Source organism: Anser brachyrhynchus (genome assembly GCF_964034855.1).
Source record: "Anser brachyrhynchus genome assembly, chromosome: 2".
NCBI lineage: Eukaryota > Metazoa > Chordata > Aves > Anseriformes > Anatidae > Anser > Anser brachyrhynchus.
Genome location: NC_137695.1, coordinates 144,576,207 through 144,597,572, shown reverse-complemented (window position 1 = coordinate 144,597,572; position 21,366 = coordinate 144,576,207). Strand labels below are relative to the sequence as shown.

Sequence of the window (21,366 nt, the reverse complement as noted above, 5' to 3'; positions counted from 1 at the left end):
ATGAAGGTAGTTAAACAGGACTTTCCCCTCTTAAATTCATGTTGCCTGTAACCAATGACTGTGTGCTTTCAGGTGTTTTTCATTAATAAATACCTGAACATCCCCAAAATAGCATACAATTATAAATAACTTACAGTTCCATGACTTAGATAAGGTTTGTTTTGCCTTGTTAACATTTCAAGATTAGTAATGTATGAGAAGAAAGAATGTTTCACACCAAGACCCTGAGAGAATATAATGCATTTCCATTGGTTATATTATTTTCTGATATTATCAGTGTAAAATTTACATACTTTATTGCCCCCCCAGTATTGATATCAACGGCTTTTATTTGCTGACAATGTTTTTCAGGTGTCCATCTGCAATTTGTGAATTTCTCAACCGAGACCATACATGATTACTTAGAAGTTAGGAGTGGATCTACAGAAACTAGCACTGTTATTGGGAGACTAAGTGGCCCTCAGCTACCAGCTTCTCTGTTCAGCACAACTCATGAAACTACCTTATACTTTCACAGTGATTATTCACAGAACAAACAAGGATTTCATATTGTGTATCAAGGTGAGAGTTTCACATTCTTATATGAAAACAAGGTGGTTGTTGAAGACTATTTCTTGTCTTGCCATTCCTAAAAGATAAATACGAAATAAAAGATTTTTTTGTTTCAAACTCATTACACATTGTGATCAAGCCACAGAATTACAACTAAAAAAAAAAAAAAAAAAAAAAAAGCATGTTCTCTTAAAAAAAAAAAAGTTAAAATGTAGGCAGACATAATTTTTTTATGTTTGAATTTGGTTGGCATATTAATTTACATTGCATGGGCTTATAAAATAACCATCTCCATTGTTTGATCTTTATAATCATATGGGAATCTCAATTATATGTCTTGCGTTCGAGAAGGGAAAGTTCTAAATATTGTTTTAGAGCACTTGATCCATATAGGCTGTTTTAGAGTAATGCTAACCTAGAAATCTCCAATTCCATTTTGTTTCCTAGTTGGTAATTTCCCTGGAAGGTTCTTGTTAACTTGTACTCAGATAGGCCATGCTGAGCTGGTGAAGACTGAAAGTTCATAATTGCATATGCATTTTAAAAGAAATCAGATCACCACTGTTCACAGAAAAAAATGTCAAATGTTTATTTTAAACTATACCTGTTTCATGATGTGAATAATTTCAAAGGATGATTTCAAGAGATTTTACTTTATAGCATTCCCTTATTTCTCTTTCAAGAATAACAAACCCAAATTGACTTGAACTCTATGTAACATTCTGGAATTGAGCTACTGCAAAAAGTATTAGCTTTTAAAGCAAAAATCAATTTGTGACCTAAACTGCTTGGTATGATTTTCTTCACTTGTATATGTAATATGATATAATTTGTAGCCATAAGGGAACTCTAAAATCTACCACTAAGAAGGACAGTAATATTAAATGTGTGTATTGTTACTGTTAGTAACAGTAATCATTTTGGAGATGCTGTTACTTGTAAGCAAAGAATTCCAATAAAGTTCTTCTCAGTTTTTAACCACACAAGAGAAAATTGTTTATATCAAACATATACAATCTGAAACATTCTGATTTCACAGATTTTACATAGCATATATGTTCCCAGTTCTATAATAAGAAGTCAATGTTTCAAATCCTGGAAAAGATCACTAAGATGTGTGAAAGAGGCTTATTTTCAAATCTTGAAAATCTTTGATGTTCATAATTCATTATAGAGACTTTAAATTCTTCTGAGAAAACCCAGAAAAATTACAGACAGATTGATCTTTTCTCTTCCTTTAACATAAGAATGTATAAACAAAATAAGCATATTGTATCGAGCCCACCAGTTCTCCAGCTGGTTTCCTGCTTGTGATGTTGTTAAATATATATATATATATATATGTATGTATATGTATATTATTATCAGCTATCTTCTGGAAGACATTTTTCAAATATCTTGCTTTTTTTTTTTTGTTCTCTTTATTTTCTATTTAAATTTGACCTTGTATGTTTTTACACTTTGTGAAAAGAATCATAGAATGGGTCACATTGGAAGGGACCTTAAAGATCATCTAGTTCCAACCCCCCTGCCATAGGCAGGGATGCCACCCAATAGATCACGTTGGCCAAGGCTCCATCCAGCCTGGCCTAGAACACCTCCAGGGGTGAGGCATCCACAACTTCTCTGGGCAACCTGTGCCAGTGCCTCACTACCCATCCAAGGAAGAATTTCCTCCTAATGTCTAGTCTAAATCTTCCTCTTTTAGTTTAAGATCATTCCCTCTTGCCCTATCATTAACTAGCCTAATAAAGAGTCCTTCTGCATCTTTTTTGTAAGACCCCTTTAAGTATTGAAATGCCTTAATGAAGTCTCCCTGGAGCCTTCTCTTCTCCATGAGTTCATCTGCATTGGTGAGCACCTGGTCCAGTAACACTTCTCCTCTGGTTGGTTTGTCTAATACCTGGACGAGAAAGTTGTCTTCAATGCACTCCAGGAGTCTCCTGGATTGCTTACTGCCTGCCACATAGCTTTCTCAGCAAACATCTGTGTGGTTGAAATCCCCCAGGAGGATGAGAGCCTGTGAGCGTGATGCTTCTTGTAGCCCTCCATTCCAGTGTTCCAGCTGTGTAATTCATACCACCGTGTTTCTGTGATAGCAATTAAATCATAGTTTTCTAAATGCACTGTGGCTTCCAACTCCTCTGGCTTGTTTCCCATGCTGTGTGCATTGGTGTAGAGGCACTTTAGTTGGGCTATGGGCTGTGCCATCTTTTTAGAGGAGTCCTTCCTAATTCATATGGGATGATTCACAGCTGTTTCCCTGCTGTTTAAAGTACTGGCATTCAGGGGTTCATTTGAGTCACTTACAGGTGCATCCCCTTCCCCCACCAAATCTAGTTTAAAGCCCTGCTAATGAGTCCATCCAGCTTGCTGCCCAAAACACTGTTGCCCCAGTGGTCAGTTGCATCCCATCCTATGTCAGCATGCCTGGTCTTTCAAAAGTGCACCTGAAAACATAGAACCCAAAACCTTGATCATGGCACCAGCTATGCAGCCAATCATTCACCTGATCTGTACGCTGCCTCCTCCGCAGGTCTCAGTCTTTGACTGAGAGGACTGAGGAGAACACTACTTGTGTTCCTGATCCCTTCAACATCTTTTCCAAGGAACATAAAGTTCCTTTTGATGTTTCTGAGTCTCCTTGTCACAGCCTAAGTTCTTCCTATGTGAAAGACCAGGAACAGGTGATAGTTCTCTGGCTTGACCAAGCTTGGTAGCCTCTTTGTGATGTCACAAATACAGGCCCCAGGTAGGCAGCAAACCTCTCTCTCTCTATTGTCTGGGTGCCTCAGTGCCTCTCAGAGAGGAATCTCCAATTACCAACACCCTCCATGCTTTGTGTGTGTGTGTGTGTGTGTGTCTGTGTGTGTCTGTGTCTGTGTGTGTGTATGTGTGTGTGGGTGTGTGTGTGTGTCTGTGTGTGGGTGTGTGTGTGTAACTGGTTCTTAGACAAGTGGTATGCTGGTCTAACTTTTTACAGTTGCCCTTGCCCTTTCCTGGGTCTTGACCATTGCCATTGTTGTTGCTGGCACACTTTTCTTATTTTTTGAGTCCCAGTTGCACAGGGGCCCTTCAGAGGCAAGAGGAAGATTCCTCACTCTGCTTTGAGCAGAGACAAGGGTCCAGCCACGCTTGTCTTGTGATTCCATCAATTCCACTGGTTTCAGGTTGGAAACTATTTCGCCACCCCCTTGCAAGGATTTAAGGCAGAGGTGTTGCTCAGCCCGCGCCACTGCATGATATCGTGCATCAATCTCTTGCTTGGATTCTGGGATGCAGTGCAGCCTGCCGAGCTCCTCTCTCAACCTGGCAACTTGCTCAGAGAGTGTGTCTATCCATTCAAACTTGCACCCACGACACCCAGCTCTGCCTTCAGGCCCTAGGGGGACTACCAGATATTGGAGGTCCCTGCAACGGGTGGTCAGGGTGGCTCTTTCAGTCCTTGGGAGGTCTGTCTGGGTAGAGGCGTCTACTAGGGGGGTCGTGGCCCCTCTGTCTGGGTTTGTCTCAGCCCAGCAGGTGCAGTGGGTAGACACCATTTTTGCCTCACTGGAAGCTGTGAAAAGGCAGAATTTCATTATAGAAATGCAGACCTTTTCCCTATTGTAAGTTCTTTAACTTTCCTACTGAATCATATGGGCTTTCTTCTGAACCACTACACTTGTTTCATTGTTGTTGTTTGTTTGTTTGTTTTATTTTGAATTGTAGAACATGTTTCACCAGTTCTTCTAAAGCAATAACAATTAGAAGAGTCTTATCTGCATTACCTCCTTTTGGACATTTCCTTTCTGGAAAATTGGATATCCCTGTGCTTGGTTATTTGATATTCAAACTGCATTATGACTGCTCTTATGGACCATCTCTCCCATAAATACTGCTCAAACTAAGGCTTGAGTACCAAGTTGGTTCAAATCTTAAAAAAAAATATATCTTTTCTTGTGGACTCTCAAACTGCTTGTTCTAGGGAAAATTATTTCTTGCATTCAAGATTGTATTCTTTGGGTCATTACAGTGGTGTATTGATCCAATTCATTCATGTATATTTGAATATTCCGTTACTGCTATCTGTCATTTGCAGCTTTTCTCATCTTACTTAAAATTTCCTGTTCACTGTCACTTTTGTGTGTATAAGTTTTGTAGAAGCAATTCAGCACTATATTTATGTTTATGGAGTTTTATTTCCACCTGTGAGGGTTCTGTAGGGCTTGCTTTCTTTCTTTCTTTTTTTCTTTCTTTCTTTCTTTCTTTCTTTCCTTTTTCTCTTTCTTTCTTTTCTTTCTTTCTTTTTCTTTCTTTCTTTCTTTCTTTCTTTCTTTCTTTCTTTCTTTCTTTCTTTCTTTCTTTCTTTCCTTTTTCTCTTTCTTTCTTCTTTTTCTTTCTTTCTTTCTTTCTCTTTCTTTCTTTCTTTCTTTCTTTCTTTCTTTCTTTCTTTCTTTCTTTCTTTCTTTCTTTCTTTCTTTCTTTTTCCTTTCCTTTCCTTTCCTTTCCTTTCCTTTCCTTTCCTTTCCTTTCCTTTCCTTTCCTTTCCTTTCCTTTCCTTTCCTTTCCTTTCCTTTCCTTTCCTTTCCTTTCCTTTCCTTTCCTCTCCTCTCCTCTCCTCTCCTCTCCTCTCCTCTCCTCTCCTCTCCTCTCCTCTCCTCTCCTCTCCTCTCCTCTCCTCTCCTCTCCTCTCCTCTCCTCTCCTCTCCCCTCCCCTCCCCTCCCCTCCCCTCCCCTCCCCTCCCCTCCCCTCCCCTCCCCTCCCCTCCCCTCCCCTCCCCTCCCCTCCCCTCCCCTCCCCTCCCCTCCCCTCCTCTCCTCTCCTCTCCTCTCCTCTCTCTTTCTTTCTCTCTTTCTTCCTGATAATATTTTTCTGCTATTAGACACTTACAATTCTTAAACAACAGTGCCACTCTCCCACCTGAAAGAAAGCTGCTTCTTCTCAGTGTTGGGAAGGTGGTCACCTGGCAACGTTGCATCTTGCTGCTCTATGCAATGCTTTTCACATCAAAGTACTTGGTTTGTTTAAGCATTCTAGCTTGCACATCTAGTTAGTGCTTTACGCTTCTATATTGGTGTGACAGTACTTCTCATTTTGGCCTTCATTCTGTTCCTTAATACTGTATGCATCAACGATGTGCAGTATAAACTACCTGATTTCCCTTTCCTATTTATTGCAATTCTGCTGTTCACCTTTCTTCTGCTCTTTTTAGAGGTGCATTGACTGTTAGCCTCATTCCTCATGCCTCCAATGGTATCTGTGGTGGTTTTACTCCACCACAACCTCTCTCTCACTCCCCCTCCTCAAAGGGAAAGGAGGAGAAAATAAGATGCAAAGGGCTCAAGTGTTGAGATAAGGACAGGGAGATCACTCAACAATTATTGTGACAGGCAAAACAGACTCAGCATAGGGAGATTATTTGTCAAACTTATTACCTATTACTAACAAGCTAGAGCAGTGAGAAACAAATAATGAACTAAAAACTCTTTCCCCCCATCCATCCTCATCTACCTCCTACCCCTGTGCAGTGCAGGGGAATGGGGAATGGCAGCTGCGGTTAGTCCCTGAAGCTTTGTCTCCACCGCTCCTTCACAGTCACTCTCTGCTCCTGCTCCACATGGGGTCCCTCCCATGGGATGCCGTCCTTCCAGAACTGATCCTGTGGGGGCTTCCCACAGGCAGCAGCTCTTCAAGAACTGCTCCAGTATGGGTCTGTAACATTGGTTCCATCTGTCAGGAGCAATAGCTCCTGCCAGGTCACCTGCTCCTGTGTGGACTCCTCTCCACAGACTACAACTCCAGCCCGGAGTCTGCTCAGCTGGGGGTTCTCTCAGGAGGCTGCAGCCTCCTTCAAGTCAGATCCACCTGCTCCACTGGGGGCTCCTCCACGGGCTACAGCATGGAGATCTGCTCCACTTTGGGATACATGGGCTGCAGGGGGACAGCCTGCTCCACCAGGCACCTCTCCACAGGCCGCAGGGGAACTGCTGCTGCATGCCTGGAGCACCTTCTGCCCTCCTGCTGCACTGACCTTGGTGTCTACAAGGCTGTTTCTCAATCCTCACTCTGCCAGCTGTTGCTGTGCATCACTTGTGCTTTTTTTGCTTTTCTTAAATCTGTTCTTCCAGAGGCACAAGCAACGTCACTTATTAGCTTGGCTCTGGGCAGCAGTAGGTCCCTTTTGGAGCCGGCTGAAACTGGCCCTTATATAACACGGGGCACCTTCTGGATTCTTCTCACAGAAGTCACCCCGGCAGCTCCCCGCTACCAAAACCTTGCCACGTAAACCCACTGCAGCATCACATCCGTCTTCTATACCTGTTAGTTTTTCCCATACTTCTAGTTTAAAGATTCTTCTACCACCTTCTTAATTTTCATTTTCAGCAAATTAGATCCATTTTGTATATGGTGTACTTAAAGGAACATTTTGAAAGCATTTTTTTTTGTCAGTGGCCTATGTGTTTGGAGACCTAAGTGGTGAAGACACAAAGTCTATTTTTTTTTCCTACTCTTCTTTTCTAGTGCATTACTCCTGTACTTAGTAAAATCAAAAGGTAATGTGGCTGGTCTCATTTTTGCCTTCACAGGAGCTCCATTCCAAAAAACCTGTACAGTAGGTTGCTGGTTTTTGTTGTTGTTTATATTCTTAATGTTTAAAGAACAGAAGATCATTTAAACTTTTGTTGTATGAGTATGTTTTCCATCTGAGGTCGGGAATTTTAAATAAAATTTTATGCTTATTTCCAGAATTGCTGTGGGAATGTTTCACTATGCTTCTGTTGGTTTAAAACCAATGATTTTAATTGTCACTCTGATGGAATTTACAATATATTGGATGTCCATGATTTTTTAATTTTATTCTAGTGAAAAGCTTTTAAGCTTTTTTTTTTTAGCACAATTAATATTTCATTTGCTTTTCCCACATTATTTTTTATTTATTTCAGCATATCAACTGCAAAGCTGTCCTGACCCTCGACCATTCCGGAACGGTTTTGTTATTGGGACAGATTTTACTGTGGGACAAACTATTTCATTTGAGTGTTTTCCTGGCTACACATTAATTGGAAATTCTGCTCTGACTTGTCTTCACGGTGTTAGCCGTAACTGGAATCACCCTCTCCCCAGATGTGAAGGTATGACTTGAATAGGCTAAGAAACTTCCATTATTTGTAACTCCTCCTAAGGACTGATAACTGAAATTGTTTCAGCTTTTAGAGACCTGTATTTTTATATTGTAGTCTTTACAGTTGAATTATTCAATTCACTATGTGATTTTATTATTATTATTATTATTACTAATGTTGAAGAGGTGAAATGTTTTATGAAAGCATGAAATCTCTGAAAAAATATCTGATAAAATAAGTTTATTTTCAGCTAGTTAGGCTGTAGGTCATGAATGTGGAGACCTGTGCTTCTTTTTTAACTAGCTGATGTAAAAGCTCTGCACCAAATCAAGTGAAAATGGAGTTACAAATTGAATTTCCCAACTTTGGCTACTTATATTCTGTCTTGTAAGTTGGATAGAAATGTCAAAGAAGTTATGAAGTGCAGAAGTGCAGTTTTCTTCCAGTCAGTGCTTTTTGAAGTCCTTTCTATATATATTTATTGTGAATGGTGTTTTTTTGTTGTAGTTGTGGTTTTTTTTTTGTATTACACTTTTTAACTTCTTATATTTTCTTTTTGCGTTGATATCTTCGCAATAGGTAAGCAGGTTCAAAGAACTGTTACTTGCACATAGCTGAAATTTTAAGGAGATAGAATGAGTGTATATATTGTAGAGATTTTCTAGAGGTGTATGTAATTCCTGGCTATGGTGGAAGGAGCCTATACCTAAGGCCCTGCAGTGGGACCTGGACAGTATGGGTTGATGGGCCAATGGGTTCAACATGGCTATGTGCCGGGTTGTGCGCTTTGGCCACAACAACCCCATGCAACAATACCAGCTTGGGGCAGAGTAGCTTGCAAGCTGTGCAGAGGAAAAGGACCTGGGAATGCTGATTGATGCTTGCCTAAACATGAGCCGCCTATGTGCCCATGTGGCCAAGGCCAATGTATCAGGAATGGTGTAGCCAGCAGGACCCCAGGGAGGTGATTGTTCCTACATACTCGGCTCTGGTGAGGCTGCACCTGGAGTACTGTGTTCAGTTTTGGGCCCCTCACTACGAGAAAGACATTGAGGCCCTGGAATGTGTCCAGAGAAGGGCTACAAAGCTGGTGAAGGGCCTGGAACACAAGTCCTGTGAGGAGTGGCTGAGGGAACTGGAGTTGTTTAGTCTGGAGAAGAGGAGGCTCAGGGGAGACCTTTTTGCTCTCTACAACTACCTGAAAGGAAGTTATGGGGAGCTGAGGGACAGCGTCTTCTCGCAGGTAACTAGTGATAGGACTAAAGGGAGTGGCCTCAAGTTGTGCCAGGGGAGGTTTAGGTTGGAAATTAGGAGACATTTCTTCTCAGAAAGAGTAGTCAGGCATTGGAACAGGTTGTCCAGGGAGGTGGTGGAGTCACCGTCCCTGGGGGTGTTCAAGGAAATGTTGGATGTGGTACTTAGAGACATGGTTTAGTGGGTGACCTTGGTAGTAGGGTGATGGTTGGACCAGATGAATTTGAAAGTCTCTTCCAATCTTAGTGATTCTATGATTTTATGATTCCTCACAGTTTCAGGAGGGCTACTCAGATTAAAGGCCTAACTTCCCTCTGTATTAAATGGAAAAACTCAGCATGAAGAATCAGATGTTCAGTATTGAGCATATTGAAATGTTTCATGCCTGAAAAATAATAGTAATAATAATAAAAATAATTATTTTCTGCATTTCTACATTGTATTCTAAATCATCAACCTAAATTTAAGCATTTAAATTTAGGCTTCATTACTCAAAAATCCTTCTGGATTCAGTGAACCATAGGCATTTCTGGGAGATACAGTAGCTAAATTAAGACCTATCTCATACTGAATTCAGAGAGAGAAACCTTATCAAATAGAAAGAGATGACACCTACACAGCCTGTCTTTTGAAAGGGTAAGAAGTTAATTCATCGCAAATGAGTTTCAACCTTTATTTTATGGATCCTCAGAGAATAGTAATGGTTTATGTCTTAACTGCTAAACAGCTTAGTTTTTCCCTTTTAGTTAGTTCTGGCTGTATTTTCTGTGTGTCGGAATCAAGACAAATTACTTACTGAATTGAGTGACTCTGTTTCTTTGAATTACCTTACCAGAACCACCAATTCTAAGATAACCCAAAGCGTATTGCTGTTCTGTGACACCTCTGATCAACTTTCTGGGCGATGGCTGCAAGTTCTCTGTTTCTGTTTAATGTGATATGACACATTAATGTGGCATATTAATGTGACAAGAAGATGTAGACAAAAGATCAATCCAATTGATAATGGGGTTCTAATGTGTGCTGCATAGTTACAGATTGCCAACCTTTGTATCGCCTAGAGAAATTTCTAAAGTTACATGTGATTTTTTTTTTTGTGCAAGTATTTACTGCAGTATTTTTAGTAAAGTTTTTGATAGTTTTATATACTATGCTTTTTATTATTTTATTTTATTTTATTTTATTTTATTTTATTTTATTTTATTTTATTTTATTTTATTTTATTTTATTTTATTTATTTTTTAATTAGTGAAGGAAAAATGTAATTAGGTATCTTCTAGTTGTTTTGATTTGAGGTAAAGTTCTTCTGTCCAAAAGCATATAAATGTGGGCTTTTTTGTATATGACAGATAGCACAGATGACCAGTTTGTTTTAAATTTGTGTTTGCATTAGTATATTTATTGTAAGGCTGCACAGGTTAAGTGTATAATGTATAACGCCTCAGACTTATTGAAGCAGACCATCTGAATCAACTGTCACTAAACATGCTTCCTGTTTGAACAGTTTTGTTCTCTTCATTTTGCATCCTTGTTCCAGCCAAATTCTTGAAGCCTGCGCTCAGCACCAGCTAACCCCCTTTGACCCTTCATAACATGTCTCTCTCTTTCAACCTTTTGGAATCTCTTCCCTCTCCTCTTCCAAGAAATCTTGTTGCTGACAGTCATCAGTCCATGTCTTCACTCCGCTAAGACCCAGCCGCAAAATCAATTTGATCTGCACTGCTCAAAAAACCTCGAGACTTTGAAGCTAAATGCCAAATAAGATTAAGTATACCAGCTGTTAACTCTGAATAGCTGAGGTGTAACTCCGAAAGTCTCCTTACCTTACAGTATAGCATCAAAGTGGATATATGTAAGACATAACTCATGCTTCACCTAAACACAAACAGGTGTGCCCGGAAGATCCAGAAGCTGCCCTATGTTAGATAAGAGCCAGTTTCAGCCACCTCAAAAAGGAACCTGCCACTGGCCAAAGCTGAGACAATGAGCGATGCTGGTTGCACCTCTGTGCAACAGCAGTTGAGAGAGATGGTTGAGAAAATGTAGAGAGAAACACCCCTGCAGACACCACCGTCAGTGCAGCAGGAGGACAAGAGGTGCTCCAGGCACACAGCAGAACTTCCCCTGCGGTCTGTGGAGAGGCCCCAGGTGGAGCAGGCTGTCCCCCTGCAGCCCATGGGTCCCACACGGAGCAGATCTCCACGCTGCAGCCTGTGGAGGAGCCCCCGGTGGAGCAGGTGGATGTGGCCTGGAGGAGGCTGCGGCCCATGGAGAGCCCCCGCAGGAGCAGGCCCCGGGCCGGAGCTGCAGCCCGTGGAGAGGAGCCCCCGCAGGAGCAGGTGGTCTGGGGGGAGCTGCCACCTGTGGGTTACCCATGTTGGAGCAGTTTGCTCCAGACAGGTGAACCCCGTGGTACAGACCCAAGTGGGAGCAGTTCTTGAAGAGCTGCAGTTTGTCAGAAACCCATGGTGGGTATATTCAGGAAGGAGGAAGGTGCAGATGAAGAGAGTGAGGGTGGAGGAATGGCAGAATTTAAGTGTTATGGACTGACTGCAACTCCCATTCCCCATTTCCCTGTGTTGCCTGGGGAGAGGAGGTAGCTTGGGGGGGGGGGGGGGGGGGGTTGACTTTTAGTTCTCACTGCTGTAGTCTGTTATCAGTAGGCAAGAAATTACATCAATCTCCCCTAGGCTGTCTGTTTTTCCCACGATGGTAATTGGTGTGTAATCTCTCTGTCCTTACCTCAAGCCATGGGCTTTTATTCATTTTATTTTCTCCATATTCTGAAGAGGGGGAGTGAGAGAGTGGTATGGTGGAGCTTCACTGGCTACCGCTCTGGAACCACCAGAGGCAAATCTTCATTTCCAAACACCTGTTCTTTGGTTAGAGGTTCTTAAGCATATTTTAGGGAATCTGGGTTGCCATTCCATGCCTTTTTAGGATGGGGAGGGATGTATGTAAATTAAAGCAAATTACACAGGTTTAGGCTTTGCTCAGTTTTCCAGAACTAGGTTTCTATAACATATTATCTCATCTGTTACTTGGATGGTGTCACATTCAACATGTATCTGAAATCTCTTTGGAGAAAATCATATAGTTAGGACTAAGAGTGTTCCTGAAATGCATAGTTAGGAAAGTCCGAAAACTGTATGGTCAGTCTTATACTGTGTGATGTCTAAAATTAGTAAGTGACACTTCAGTAAGAATTTCAGAAAGGATTTATTTTGTCCATCAAAATTTATCTTAGGAGGTGTAAAATTGTTTTTCATACTGTGGCACACAAAATTTTCATTTTCAAATTCCCCTCTATGTTTTTTCCACACATTCTCAGTCAACTTAGCATATCTCTTCTTTCATCTGATAATTGTGTTTGGCTACCTTCTTGTGACAATAAAGAAAATAATTCATGTGTTTTCCTGCTAATTTGTAATTAGCATTTACACAAAGCTGGAACAATGTTGTTCATTGCTTTCACTTGTGTGGGGAATGGTTTAACCCAATGTCTAAATATTACTTTGTTTTCAGATCAGACAATATTTATAATTTTGGAATTACTTGTATTTTTCTTTCTGATTTGACTAACAATGTGAAAAGTAAGGAGCAAGGAGCTCAGTAAAATCTATTTGCTATAGGTAAAACAGTGGTGTTTTAGATAATCTAGTTACAGTGTACCAAATGAGTTTAAAGGTATGAATTTCACGTGATCGAAGAAGAATACAAAAAGTGTCTAATGTTTTTGAAACAAATACCCTTTCTATAGCTCTCTGTGGAGGAAATATAACTGCAATGAATGGCACCATATACTCTCCAGGATACCCTGATGAGTATCCAAATTTTCAAGACTGCTTTTGGCTTGTAAGAGTGCCACCTGGGAATGGAATCTACATCAATTTCACAGTTCTCCAAACAGAGCCAATATATGATTTCATAACTGTCTGGTAAGAAAACACTTTATTATTATTATTATTTTTCTTTATTTAATCTTCATATAACACTGTGCAACAAAGTATGAATTAAAGTGCGTATATTTGTGATTTCTCTCTTGACACTGGTGTTCTGTCTACTGAAAATGAGTGATTTGCACTTATCCATGTTTTCCAGTGTATCATTTTCTCTAGATAACAGTGCAACATAAAGTTGCATAGCCCTTGATATTAAGAATACAAAAGATAATAGCGTAACAATAATAGTAGTTCTCATCAGTTTATTGATCAAGCAAAGTTAACAGAAGTATGCCATCTCAAGAAGTCATAATTAAGGAAAAAGTGATAATAAGCAGTTGCAGCCATGTGTATTATGATGTTTTAATGCCAATACAAGAAACTACAGCAACACTGTCTTCATGTCTTCCAAGTTGGCTTCTTTCAAACTATTTAAGAGTACATAAAAGTCGAGACTTTATTCGTATTTGGCTGTGACAAAAAGTTGAGCTAACTATAGCTGTAAATAAATTGCATTCTTTATATACCTGAATCCATGTCTATCATGAATCTTTTCAGATATCGAAGCCGCCATTGTTCTTAGTTGCAAAGTAAAGGCAGGAGGCTGTAACCAAGAGGAACATCTCCTGTAGTAATCATGGAACTGTTACCAGGAGCACCTTAGATGTTTCAACAATAGTTAAGACTTTGGAAGCTTGCCTAAAATAGTAGTTCACAGATTATTGAATCTGCAGGTGGAGAGAGTAGTCTTGTAGTCTAAGTAGCGCAAAACAGTGAGAGGAAATTTGGAATATTCATTATTAGTTTTGTTTCTGTTGAACAGAAATATTAATTTGGCTTCATATAAATTCCTATATAAATCAGGATTTCATTCCCATTTTCCTAAATAGTTCTCTGTACATTGTTGTGATGATTTCTATAGGATCTAGTTATCTTTCACCTTGCATACTGCAAACTGTCTTGTCCTGTATCCCAGATATTTGATTGCTTTGCCTTTTGCTTAACCAAAACTTCATTTGAATTGTGTACCCAGACTATCATCCTGACAGATAATTTTGAATCCTGTTTTACTCTTCCCCACTTGTTTTGTGTATCAAACTTAGGCTGACCTTCAGAATCTTTCCTGAATTTAGTTATATCTTTATATGCATACAGACATCCTTTCTCTACTTCATCCACACAAATCAGAACACTACTATCCATTTCCAGTACTCCTTCCATTTGGCTCTTCCTTTCTCCCAAATGATTTCATGTGTTTTCAGTTATATTCCCATCTGTGTTATAAGCTTAGTTCTAACAATAAATGTAATTGTGTGTATCCTATGACAAAGTTAAAACCTCAGTTTTATTTCATTATATGTTCTTTGATGCTTTTTTTTAGACATTTTCTATCCTATTTCAATTAACATAAATTTTAGGATTATGTTCTGAAATTAAAGCATGTATTACGCTATATGTGTATATATCACGCATGCTGTTACTTATATATGATTTATATGCTTGTATAAGCAGTATTCAATACATAATGGATATATAATCAAATAGGTTATGCCACTTCTGTGATATTATTTGTTTACAAAACTGATCAGAAATTTTTATAGCAGTGTTTCCAGTGGAAAAAAATACGATTTATTCACAATTCAAATACTTCTCCAAATCATATTATTTCCCTGAGAAACTACAAGGGGAAGGGAAAGGGGCAATGTACAAGAATTTGGACAAAAGTATCACTGCAAAATTTTCAAAACAGAAATATATTCATAATTTTCTTTTGAAATTGTTTTCAGTTAATATTGTATTATCAATATAACAATTACAAAATGTAAACTTGTATTATTTAATGTTCATCATTTATTATCTGGAAGGAAGCTAATACTAAAATGTAATGCCCTCGCATTACAATTCTGTCCTCTGTACAATTCTAGTCTTTAGTACTACTTTTGATTTAATGTTTCTATTACTACTTTGTATTTAATTGTGGAGAAACTAAATTATTTAGGCAAACAAGTTTTATTTTATCTGTTTTTCTTAGGGATGGACCAGACCAAACTTCTCCTCAAATTGGACAATTTAGTGGCAATACTGCATTAGAATCAGTCTACAGCACTTCCAATCAGGTTCTGATCAAGTTTCACAGTGACTTTACTACCAGTGGCTTCTTTGTACTTAGTTATCATGGTAAGCGTGACAAACTGTACTTTTTACTGTCTGTACTGATTACAGCATTAATAGAATTATTTTTCTAAGAAGAGTAACTATTATTAATGTGAGTGACCATTAGGGTAATGCAAATATGTGAAAGACTAATATGAATAATGAAAATAGAGCATTTTCTCAACCAATATATTAAGTATAGTAATAGTCAAGAAAAAACAGAATACATTATGAGGAGACATAAACAAAGAAGACAGAATCAAGACCCTGCAAGTTCGAGGTGCTTATCTTCTCACTGCTGACAGTGCTTCTAAAATACCACACAATCTAAATGTTTGTGGGGAACTTGCAATTTCTCTTAGATATTTAAGTATTTTAATGGCAGTACTCTTGTTATAGAGATATCAAGATAGTGAACTATACTGTGTATTTAACATTAAGCTGTCACTGAATTAAAAACTGACTGTATGACTAAAGTTGTAAGTATTAATGCACTGAATTACATTTTTGTAGTCATTCACTTCTTCTGTAGCCAAGTGTCTCTTGCAGTCCTGTCATTACAAGGGTACTTTTATGCGCATTGTGAATCCCTGTTGGATTTACTATTCCAGGCAACACGGACTGACAACAGTCTGTTTTCTGGATCTTGAACAGATTTGGGGTCTAGAGGACTTTCTTTTTGACATAATACAAGTCCAAGGTGCATACAGATAAAAAGAACCAGGTGAATTCGAGGAAATTTAATGTAAACAAACCAAACCAATCAAACAAGCAACAGTAACAACAACAAAAAGCCTATGTCCCACAAGGAAAACAAACAAACTAACAAACAAAAACCAACAACATCAGTTGATTTTTCTTACGGAAGATTGAGCATATCCTACTTTAGTAGGACTGGGCAATATGGTTCACAATTTTGATTCCTAATCTGAGTATTTACATTGCATCTTGCAGTTTGTAGAGGGCAAACTGACAGTGTACCTTAATGAATATGTGAATTTATATATATTCTTGTATATGAATATATCAATATATGAGCAAACACATGGAAAAATGTTCATACTTGATCATAAAGTCTCTAAAGAATTTGATCTCCTTATTTCTCTTTGTTATTATGCAAATTGTCATTCCACAAAAGTGGGAGCTAATGTGTAATATATATGCAAACTGAGCAGCACAAGGATTATTCATGAAGAAGTTTAAAACACTTTATGAATTGATGTTGTCAAGATAAATAAATTTCTCTGTATCCTTGAGTCTGTGCTTCTTCATGTCATCTCCTTACAATTTACTGCAATAAAACTGAGGTAGTGTGTGGAACCAGATTTATTTAAAACAGATAATTTGGGGATTAAAATGAATGATATTCTTAAATGAGAAACATTTAAGATAAATGATGTGAGTTGTTTATTGAATTATTTTTTTCTAATTTAATTACTGATTTCTGATTTTTATTTATGATTTTTAAGAATGGAAATATGAGAGCCGTTCCGTGTTTGCTTGGTGTGTTTTCTTTTGAGTATGTTTATCCCAAGGCAGGATGTTAGCTTTCTGATTCACAGTGGACAAAAGCATGTCAAATATGGGTGACTCAGTAGCAACAAAAGATATAAATTTTTTGGTTAAACTGGGAAAAATATAAATAAGTATGATTGACCTAAGTTTGACCCATTCAATTACTAAAGGATCCAAGAATAGGATGTAACAAAAATATGGATAAATGAAAATGAATCTGCCATAAATGGATGATGATTCCTGGCTGTGAGAGATGCTATAAAACAATGTTATCTGAAAATGTGATATCACTGAAAACCAGGAAAATATACTGTCATTGACCAGCCTGACTGTTCACCTTTAAACATGGAAAACTACATTGTCAGTGTAAACCTTTCATCATGATTTCTTTGGTTGTATTTCTGTACCATTTGCATTCAAATTGAATACATTCAATTGAAATGTTAGGTTTGGACATTTCATCCATGTCCAAATCCAAGTCTGTCCTCCTGGGTTCTCTGTAAAAAAAAAAACTATATTGCTTCTTTATATTCTTCCTATTTGTTGTTGTTGTTGCTTTTGTTGTTGTTTTTTTTATTTATTTTATTATTATTATTATTTAAATAATTAGTTTCACCCAATTATTTTACCTGTCAGTTGCATACATGTTAAAACTCAGAAAATTATTTAAAGAGAGGCTTCAGATTACAAATTTTAAAGCAAAATCAGTATTCCCTGACTCTATCTGCAGGTGAGATAATTTGTCTCTTCTCCAGAGGTATTTATTTCCTGTGAAATTCCACATTCAGAATGTTTCTGAACATCAGTTATGTCTGGATAGAATATTTTGGATTCTAAAACTTGTCATCATTACAGATAGTTTGCACAGGAAGTGCTCAGCAGTAGAAATGTATTGAGGATGACTTTAGTAAATAAATAAATGATTGAACAATACAGAAAATCTGTTTTTCAGATGCATTTATTCACATGAGAAAATTTGTAACTACTTCTTAGCTTCTTAGATTATTTATAAAGAGAGTTTTGCTAATAAAATTAAGAATACAACTTCCAATTTTTCATTAATTCTGAAAATTATGTTTCTTTTGATTCTGTTGAAAGTTTCACGGTAGAGGACTAGATGTTTATTTTTATCCTGTTAATGTGGGTATTATCTTGGTTATGTTTAATGGCTAGGTTAACTGTGTAAGTCTGGGAATGTCAACTGTGTTGTATTTCTGTTATAGCCTACCAGCTTCGGGTCTGCCAGCCTCCGACAAACATCCCAAATGCTGAAATTCTGACTGAGGATGATGAATTCGAAATAGGTAACGTGAGAGAAAATAAATAAATAATAATTTAAAAAAGTTTAAAAAAAAAGACTACTTGCACAGATCAGATCTTTTTTTTTGCCAGGATGCAAATCATGCCTCAAATATGTTATATTTGAAAATAAAATGTTTAAGAAGTAATTCTTCTTCCCTATACATCCTGAATCCTGTCAATGTTTCAGAGATCACATCTGAGTATCACAGTAACACCTTTCCAAACAATTTAATGCATTTTTCATAAAGTTTGCTATAACACATTTTCTTATACTGAAATTTAAGAACATTTTAGTCACGTGTGCATAAGTATACCTCTGTATATATCCATATAGTTCATAGAACTGTAGAATATGCTGAGTTGGAAGGGACCCACCAGGATCATCAAATACAACTTATGGCTCCACACAGGACCACCCAAAACACCAGACCATATGTCTGAAATCCTTGTCCAAATGCTTCTTGAACTCAATGCCATGACCACTTCTCTGGGTTTCAGTGCCCAACCACCCTTCCAGTGAAGAGCTTTTCCCTAACATCTAGTGTGCAACACCCTGCCACAGCTTCTTGCCATTCCCTTGGGTCCTATCACTCATCACCAAAGAGAAGAAATCGGTATCTCCCCCTCTGTTCCCCCTCAATGATGCTGCAATGAGGTCTCCCCTCAAGTCTCCTCTTCCCTAGACTGAACAAAGTCACTTCAGCCAATCCTCTGGTCCCTTCATACATACATACATACATCCCTCTGGACCCTTCACCATCTTTGTAGCCATCCTTTGGACACTCTCTGATAGTTTATAGTTTATATTGTGGTGCTCAAAACTGCACTCAGTACTTCAGGTGAGGCTGCACCACCGCAGAGCAGAGCAGGACAACCATTTCCCTTGACCAGCTAGCAATTCCATGCTTAATGCACCCCAGGATACATCTGGCCCTTTTGGCTGCCTGGGCACACTGTTGACTCATATTAAACATACAATCAGCCAGAACCCTCAGATCCCTTTCCACAGAGCTGCTCTACAGCCTCTCATTCCCTGTTCCCAGGTGGGTTGTCCCTTCCCAGGTGCAGAATGTGGCACTTGCTCTTGTGAAATTTCATATGGTTGGTGATTGCCCGGTTCTCTGATTTGTCACAATCCCTCTGCAATGTCTCTCTACCCTCAGTGGAGTCAACATTCATTTACCACAGTGCTTCTTAGATTAGTCAAAGTTGTTTATGCCAGAGGTCATTTAGCTCATTAAACATGGGAGCAAGAAATTTCATTAATGATGTTTTCAAAGCTAAAAGTTCCAATTAATTGATGTTTAATGGTATTTTGTTTGCCTTTGGTTTTGTTTGTTTATTTTGTTTTTATCAAACAGGAGACATAATAAGGTACCAGTGTCAACCAGGCTTTACATTGGTTGGTAATGAGATTCTGACATGCCGACTAGGTGAAAGGCTTCAGATGGATGGAGCACCACCTACTTGCCAAGGTGTTTTATCCCTTTTCTTTCCTTCTACCAGAACAGCTCAATGGTGATTTTTTAACTACCCTCCACTTTCTCTTTACATAAGATGCAATATTTAAAATATTTCAAACTTTTAAAGCTACTCCCAATATTATCCCTGTTATGGTAAATATATGTAAAATATTAATGACAAATCATTAGTAATGTTTTAATACATTTGATGAGTATTAAGGGTTACTACTCTATTTTGTGAAAATAATTTCACAGATTATTCTTTGGAGGGAGCCTACATTTAAAAAAATAGAAATTAGATTATTTCATATTCTCTAGGACACAATGTTATGAAAACTTACATGGGAAATAAAAAAAAAAATGCTAAATTAACGTAGCATGGATTTGGATTGGCAAAATCAAAATATTATCAGTTTTTCAATGCAGCATTTTTATTCAGTGTATACTAAAGATAGTTTTTATGCTGTTAAGGAGTGTGTGTGTCTGTTCATTTTCTGCCTTTCACTCAAAACTTTGGGGAAACAGCACTACCTTAATGTTAAGGTTGAAACAGGCTTACAATCCTGACAACCACTAACATCACAGTTTAAACCAATCTTTATTAAGCTGACATTTAATGTGTTACAACAGTATAGAAATTGTCATGAAAAATGGGAAGGGTCAGCTAACCCTAATTATTTTCCCCTGCTTTATGCACAAAACTATGTAAAAGTCAAAGTCATTCCTACGATTAAGTCTAGTTCTTAAAAATGCAAAGTACTTTTGAATTGTGAATTTTAAAAAGAGCTTCAATAATGCTCATAATTTCTTAAAATCCATGCATTTATGTAGGTACAGTTGTGTCTAGGAATTGCTTTCAACACCCCAATTTAAATTAAAACACTTACTGAGCAGGTGCTCACATAGCATTTAATGAGTGGAAACCAACAGGAACCTCCAGGCGCTGCTTAAATGTTAAAATATTGTAATAATAGATGAAACAATCAGAGACATATGTGCTGAACCTGAGGCATTCTCTCAGTATGCGTTGCTGAAGTTAACTGTATATTCATTGCAAGACCCAAGTCAAAAAATCAGGAGTGATCAGTTACTGTAGTTAATCTTTTCCTTGTCACATATAAATGCTAAATATTGGATCAAATACAAAATGCTAAATCAGTACTCTTATTGTTTCAGTCTAAAGCTGAATGAAATCGATATAATCTTCAGAATTAGTGGGCTCATAAAATGTAATAAAAAATCAAAGTAATTAATTAAAAATGTTTAACATGTCCATTCAAACTGGTCACCTAGGGTAAGAAGCAACATAGTTTTCCCTTGTATTTATTTAATGTGTGCATTTGAAGTTAGCAATATATAAGCTAAATTTCAACATTCAAACCTGGATGTACAGATAACTAGTGTCTAGAGGTAGCAAAATTATATGCCTAAAAGGTATGTTTTTTATGATTTTAGTATACTATACTGGTTTATTTATAAGCTTGCACACTTTAATTGTGTAGGCTGTAACTCATTACACAAAAGTTATTCTTAATAATTAAATTTAGCTCTTCTGTTGGTACATGTTCATCCTATTTTTCTTACTGATTATTTATTTATTTATTTATTACCAGTTAGAACATATATTTTAATATTAGACTTTATAGTGTTGACTTCTTCTGCCTTAACCTGGTATATATGCTAGACACTTTAGACAGTGTGAAGTGAGTTTAGGTTGAATTTTGCTTCAGTTTTTAACTTGATTTACAGTATTGTAAATACCTACATTCAGCTTTCATTTATTTGTTTAAACTGAAGAGTGCTGTTGAACAGAGTTTAAATAAAAATATTTTCGTTTTGAATCAAATGTATTGCAGTAAAGGTGTACTTGTCCACTAGAAGAAAATTTTGAAGCAAAGTCTATTTCTGATTTTGTATGCTGATTATAATTGCTACAAGTTAGTTTACGCCAGATATTAAAAACTATATTGACTTAATTTTTTCACTTATGTGTATCAGTTGCATGAGCATTTCTTAAAATACATGCAGATTGCCTTCTTTCCATCAGAAAATAATCACATACTTCCACAAGCTTATGT

At 37.7% G+C, this 21,366-nt stretch overlaps 1 protein-coding gene across 6 annotated transcripts in view; it reads left to right on the top strand.

Moving 5' to 3' along the window:
* Positions 1 to 21,366, top strand: part of CSMD3 (CUB and Sushi multiple domains 3) — a 703,323-nt gene that overhangs the window by 591,293 nt on the left and 90,664 nt on the right. For all 6 annotated transcript variants that reach the window (XM_080578052.1, XM_080578051.1, XM_080578050.1 and 3 more), the window contains 6 exons: positions 352 to 561; positions 7,480 to 7,668; positions 12,674 to 12,851; positions 14,887 to 15,032; positions 17,747 to 17,827; positions 19,187 to 19,300. In XM_080578052.1, the coding sequence (XP_080434178.1) occupies positions 352 to 561; positions 7,480 to 7,668; positions 12,674 to 12,851; positions 14,887 to 15,032; positions 17,747 to 17,827; positions 19,187 to 19,300 (918 nt within the window). The remainder of the gene's footprint in view (positions 1 to 351; positions 562 to 7,479; positions 7,669 to 12,673; positions 12,852 to 14,886; positions 15,033 to 17,746; positions 17,828 to 19,186; positions 19,301 to 21,366) is intronic.